General features: G+C 35.6%; 1 protein-coding gene across 1 annotated transcript; it reads right to left on the bottom strand.

The window, feature by feature from the left end:
* Positions 1-789: 789 nt before the first annotated feature.
* LEP (leptin) lies at positions 790-3426 on the bottom strand. Its single transcript, XM_077469212.1, has 2 exons — positions 3249-3426; positions 790-2400 (listed from the first exon to the last, which is right to left on the bottom strand). Exons 1-2 carry the CDS (start codon positions 3396-3398, stop codon positions 2029-2031), a joined length of 522 nt encoding a protein of 173 aa, XP_077325338.1. The 5' UTR covers positions 3399-3426; the 3' UTR covers positions 790-2028.
* Positions 3427-7076: the final 3650 nt, after the last annotated feature.

Genomic DNA, 7076 nt, shown 5'->3' on the forward strand with positions numbered 1-7076 from the left:
TTTTCACAGTTTGGAGGTCTTTATTTACTATTAACATTTATTGTGAATGAGTATCCATATACCCCATGCTCAATCACCTTGGGGAAAAGGCGATATCTGGAGGCCCTCATATTCCAAAAGGGGCTCCAGATTCCTATAAGTCCCCCTGGAGACCCTTACAACTTGTTTGGGAACAGGATGTGGAGATGAGGCCCTTGTCTTCTCAACACTGGAGAGAAGGTGCTTTGGAAGAGAGAAGGCTTTTCCATACCCTTGCAAATTATTCTCCCAAGGTACACTATGATTTGCGGTGGAGGGGGGGGCGTACATTCACTACCACTCCTCTTCTGGCCATGATGAGCGTCAAGCATAGCACAAAATAACCATTATTAGGATGTTCAATATACATGGCAAACAAAGACCATACTATAAGCATCAATCAGAAGTGTACATATCGTTGCTAGATAGGTCAGGGAATCCTTTTTGCTGTGCATACAATTACCAAAGAAAATCTTACAGTTTGGTAGATTAGGGAATCCTGTTTGTTGTAAATACAATTACCAAAGTAAATCTTTTTTTCTTTTTTTATGTAAAATGGGTTTAATTTACATAAGGCTTTCAGATAAATAAATACATACATCATACATACTTTTCCAAAATTGTAAAATTCAAGTTTTCAATAAGAACCATTTTAAAAAATATAATAAATATAAATAAGTTTAGAGTTACAATGTATAAAGTTACAATAATATAAATTAAATATGAAATATATATATTACATAAATATAACATCACTAAAAAATGCCTAAGTTCAGTGTACAAATTTTAAAACTAAACAAATGCATTTAAAGGATAAACAAAACAGTTGTTTTTTTTAATCCAAGGGGGAATATTATAGTGCTACAGTACATAGTATAGTGCAATTCACTTTGTTGTGTGTTTTTTAGGATAGTAGCTTCATTACTTGGAATAGCGTGGAACAGTAAATATTTCTTCAATATAGCTTTCCTTCACTCTGTGTTTAGGGGAAGTCCTAAAAGGTATCTAAATCCAACACATTCTTTTTAGTTTTGGATAGAGTGGGGAGGGAAGAGAACACCTGTCCCACTTTTATTGCTGTCTCTGACCCGAATGGAGAAATTAATTCTCATATCCTACTGACCGTTGTCAACAATGTCCTTTAGATGTACCAAACTATGTAATTAGAGGGCCTATCTAATCAATCCATTCAATTTATTTCCATGCTGACTGGATCACTATTATTTTTTAAAGGAGGAGTTGGTTTACTAAAGGAAAATAGGCTGTTCACTTTGCAAGTGAACTTGCCCCAACACTTAGTGAATGTGGTGTAGTTTCACTTTGCAAAGAAAACCCAATACAAACCAAGGAGTAATGTCCTTGCAAAGTGCAGCTTCCCCTGAAAAGTAAACAGCCTATTTTCCTTTATTAAATCAACCCCATATGAGTGTTATCCATAGGCTTAACATGAAATTAAATGGTTGGTAAATAAAAAAGAATTATGTGGAAAAAAAATGTGTTCCAAGTAAGCAGCTACCATTTTCAAACATAACAAATTCTCCTAGAATGTAAACATATGGTTTTCTATTGAAGGAAGTTTTTGGTTCCTAAGGTACCTTAGAATTACATGGAATGTATCAAACTAAAACAGTGCATAAATCCATGCAAGTGCTTTTCTCCAAAGGGAATAGTATTCCTTAATCTATATAATAGTTAATTGAAAAGTGTATGAAAAGTCACTTTGATATCATCTTTAAATAAAGATAGCAGGAAAAATCTTATCTTCTGTCCATACTGACTGTGCTGAAGAAATGTGGGAAAGTAACTGTAATCGTAGTCAGTGTGTTGCTAACTATTGCTTCCAAACATTTGGAGAAATGCAGGATATACCACTTCCTATTACAATGTGAGTAACCTAAAAGAAGCACAGCTTCATCAGGACTTCTGCAACAGGGGTTCCTGAACTATAAATATTGCAAAGGTTTGTCCAATTCAGACCATTTCATTATGTCTATTGATCAAATACATGCCTTACACTGTTTTTTGACAGTCTGTAATATAATCTAGATGCTTCATGATGTTGTGTAATGATTTCTGAAGGCGGTCGAGTGTCACCTTTTCCATGGTATAGGAGGCATTTTCATACTGTTCCTTTAAGTTTTCTATTATGTTGGTTTGTCTGGGCTCTGTGACTATGCAACCCATAATGCGATTGAGTAACTGTAGCAGGCTGCGAAGGTTCTCTAAATCACTCAGCATTTGTTCTACATTTTCCATGGGGATATTGGCTAAAATCTTCTGGAATATTTCAAGAGTCTCATCCATCTTCTCCAAACTCTCAAGTATCTGCTCATCTGGAATGAAATCCAAGCCACTGCTTTTCAGGCTGCTTGGGTAATTGAACTATGGGAAAGTATAAATTATTGTTAATTCATTTTTAAATATTAAGTATACAACTCATAGTTAAATCAACTCTCAGTCTACAGTACACATAAGCATTTAGTGAACAAGAATGAAGAATTTTGTCAACTTTGGCCATTTATATCTGCTAAATAGACTAAAAGAGATAGCTACTCTGCAATAAGAGTCCAGTGCTGATAAACCACAGTTAGCAAGGTTTAAGGTGCTTGGACATCTCTGTACTATACCTTCAAACATGCCCAGCTATTGTCCAGCCATTTTGTATAACAGTATTTGTCTGTCTATCTCTCCATGGTACTGGTAGCTAGGCTGTTGTTTTATACTTGGCTGTAACAAGTACCGTACATAGGTACTATACCAGCCTATTATCCATGCCTCCTGCTAAAGAATTTTTTTCATATTGAGGTATCGTGCATCTCTGGAGAGGTAGGATGGGTTGAGTTAGATCAGGGGAAAGGGGCTCAATGGATAAATGCACTTTGTTTTAAAATGCATTTAGCATTTTTCAGTGACACAGACAGCAATAAAATACTTCCTCAATCTATTCTGTTTTTATTAGGAGAAAAATGGGACACAGATAACAATAAAAAAAAAACACAAAACACTATCCCTTCCCCAATATATCCAAAATGAAAAAAACATTTTGCTTGAAATTGGCTTTTTATGGTCATCATATCATTGACAAAATGCAAAACTGAATGTTTTATAGAAGAATATTTATTTTCCATATAATATTTTGGATGATTAGCGTTCCAGCTCAGTAAATAGTGGACTGATGTAGAGTGATATTGGTGGCATTTCTTGACATTTCCTGTCTGGCTTTATCTTACCTGGATTGGGTGTTCCTGGATTCTTGTAATGAGTATTCTTGAGAGTAGCTTTGCATCAGCCTTAATCCGGTCTGTTTTTAAAGAAAATCCATGGCACAGAGGAAGCCACATCAAGCTGAGTCCACATAATGGTAGTACGATGTAGTACATTGTGTTTTCCTTTTGCCCAATCCTATAATAAAACATGGGTTTAGCAAAAAATATGCTTGATGCCATTTATATGCATAAAGTCTCAAGTTTAAGTACATTTCCAAATTACTCAAGTCAGTATAACAGAAATGTGAATTTGTCATACTGTTCTTCAATCCAATCAAAGTGATTCCTCTGTCATTATTGTACATTTGACACTTTAACGGTAATGTTTCAATATTTTAATGTTATGCTGGCTGAGGTTATCATACCACTAACCGCAGGAGTTGCTACTTAAAAATATTTGCAGCCCTGCAGTGCCCATGTGACCCAACATTCACACCAGTTGTGTATCAAAGTCCCAAGATCTCTCAGTTTTATGTCATCTATCAGCACACAGATTTTGTCACAATGGCAACTTTACTACACCTTCTGTCAAATCTACCAAAAACATGAATCCTTCTATTAATATAAATAGATGTCGGTTCTTATATCCCCTTTGGGCAGAGCCAGACACTGCGGAATTAACTGGTTACCAAACACAGAGTATCCTCAATTGACCTCTACAGTTTCGTTTTTCCATTTCTTTTCCATGATGACTTCATATGGGACTCAAACAGCTTACTGAGAGTTAAACTTTCATTACTCAGTTTAGAATTCTTTAGCTTGCCAGTAAAAACAACTAGCGGCTTTAAAATGTGTTATTTCAGCTAAAAGTGTTTGATTTGATCCATCATTAACTGGGGAATGATGTTGTTATAAAAATCAATTGTAATAAAATAATTAATAAACAAAATTATAATAAAAACCCTAATACCAAGGGTATGATTCTGCGAAGGCTGTACGTTTTTACGATATCTGTAATTAGAAATCAGAAATGTGCAGTATTTTACACTGAGGCTGCTGTATCATTTTAATGCTTTTTAAATGGTGAAATGTGAATATTATATGTGGCAATTCTTTCTTATAATTGTTGTTAAGTGTGCAGTACTAACATAGAATTGGTGATTGGGTAAGAGTTAAAATGCTTTAAGGCCTATAGTAAACCTGCAGGGATATAAGAGATATGACAGCAGCCTTTGCTGACATGTTTTAACATGTTTTAACATGTAAGTTGAAGGTTATCATAATTCTGGCTTCATTACTTATTTTGTCAACCATATTACATGCATTATGTTTAAGGCAACCATTTTAACCGTGTCATATGTAAATGCATTGAGATAATTAAAAACGGTGTGCATTTTATTAAAGTTTAACCAAAAGCAAAACTTTTTTTTAGTTTTAGAGGGATTAGAATTCTTGTTGGCTTTTATTGCTGTCTGCCCCCCTGTTAAGGAGATTTGCCCTCTTTATGTGTCCTGTTTTCCATTATTATTAAAAGTGAAAGTAAAAGAAAATCCCAAATTTTGGGTTGTCCCCAGAAAAGTAAGGGGAAATCTTCCAATGGAGACATTAGTTCTGGTGACCTGGGTGTCCCCAAGGAATTCCCTTAATTTGCAGGGATCCCCTATCACTTCCTGTTTGGCTATGGGACAGGAAGTGTAGGGAAATTTCTTCAATGGGAAACAGATGGCAAAAAAAAATCTGACAGGAGTTATAAACCTTCCTTACTCTATACAAAAGGGCTGTGCCCCCGTTAAGGAGATTCACACTCTCTATTTTTTCCTTGTTTTCCATTATCATTAAAGTGAAAGTAAAAGAAAATCCCAAATTTTGGGTTGTCCCCAGAAAAGTAATAGAGGGAAAATATTTCAATGGGTACACTAGTTCTGGTGACCTGGGGGTCCCCAAGGAATTCTCTTAATTTACCGGGATTTCTTATCACTTCCTGTTTGGCTATGGGACAATAAGTGAAGGGAAATCTCTACAATGGGACACAGATGGCAAAAAAAAATCTGACAGGGGTTATAAACCTCCCTTACTCTATACAAAATGGCTGTGCCCCCGTTAAGGAGATTCACCCTCTCTATTTGCCCTGTTTTCCATTATCATTAAAGTGAAAGTAAAAGAAAATCCCAAATTTTGAGTTGTCCCCAGAACAGTAATAGAGGGAAAATATTTCAATGGGTACACTAGTTCTGGTGACCTGGGGGTCCCCAAGGAATTCTCTTAATTTGCAGGGATTTCCTATCACTTCCTGTTTGGCTATGGGACAGGAAGTGAAAAGAAGCCTCCGCAACGGGACACAGATGGCAAAAAAAAAACCTGACTGGGGTTATAACCCTACCTTACCCTATCCAAAATGAAAAAAAAGGTTTTGCCTATTGTTGTACTCTAAATCTAGTAAAATCACTGACTCCCTATTGAAATGCTAGTTGTATTGCTGTCTCTGGCTTCAGTAATTAAGACTGACTAAAGCTGGCCATACATGAAACAATTTTCGTATTCAATTCCCTTTCACAAAACCATATAACATGAGGTCAAACCTAAACACTTTCAATTTATATGCAATCAAGCAGACCCTTGCACTAGTTGAAGGTAGATCTAAAGGAAATTGAATAAGGAAATTGTATAATGTATGGCCAGCTTTAGAACAGGTATGTTAATGAGCAAAAGTCAGTTGTAAAGACAAGCTGCACATGGGTTCCAACTCTGGCTTCAATCATTAAGACTGACTAAAGCTGGCCATACATTATACAATTTTCTTTTTCAATTTCCTTTAGATTTACTAGTGCAAGGGCCTGCCTGATTGCATAAAAATTGAAATTTAAAAAGTGAAAATGTTTAGATTTCACCTCATATTATATGGTTTTGGTAAAACTAAAGGAAAATTGTACAAGAATATTATATATAGTATGGCCAGCCCTATTTAGAAAGCCTGAGACTAGTATGAAATCCAGGGGACTACTTTATTCAGAATGAGAGGACAGTAACGTCAATCTCCCTACTTCACTATGGGCTCTTTTAATATTAGTACTTTACATTTTATGTCATTAAAAACAATAAATACCACATTTCCCATATGTGAATATATACAACGGTGAGCTATTTTTAATGTTGAGAATGAGTGAGAATGAGAGTCAATGTAAAGTATAGCTTTTCTCTACTTTTCTACTGCAGGCCAACATGGATACAAACATATTTTTAAAACCCTATTTCTTATTGTTGGGTATTACCTTACTATAAAAAGTATACATATAGGAAATGTTTCAGTGTGTTCAGCATTTACTTGTGGTATACCTTGCTTTCTCTGCAATATTTTGCTGCTTGCGGCTACTGGCTGCATTATAAAATAAAATGAGTAAGGAATCTTAAGAATGACCTCATGAGTGCAGTTCTTTTTTGACTCTGACACGTCTGCCTGGACTGACTCACTAAATCTTTGCCTTCCCCTTTGCTGGGAAATGACAGCCTCCTTGCATTCATGCTTCTATGAGTTTGCAGTGTGCTAATAGTTATCCTGTTATACGGAAAGCAATGTGTGCCTCAGGGATACAGAGCGTAACCGCCAATAAGGGAACATTTTGGAGAATGCTAACAATTTGGAAAATGACAGGGGTCTTTTCCAGAACTGGTCTTGGAGTTTAAGAACACTCTGTTAACTCTTCTGCTATACAAACATTCAGAAGAGGAATCATTTCTCATAATCATGTAGAGACATTTCTCAGAACCATTTTAGCACTGTTGCAGTAGAATGTTCAAGTAGGTAAAAATATATCAAATTTCTGTTGATCAGTGTTGTGATACGTTTTGCAATCA

Source organism: Lithobates pipiens, unplaced genomic scaffold (assembly GCF_037356315.1).
Source record: "Lithobates pipiens isolate NorthernLeopardFrog02 unplaced genomic scaffold, aLitPip1_a1.2 Scaffold_8, whole genome shotgun sequence".
NCBI lineage: Eukaryota > Metazoa > Chordata > Amphibia > Anura > Ranidae > Lithobates > Lithobates pipiens.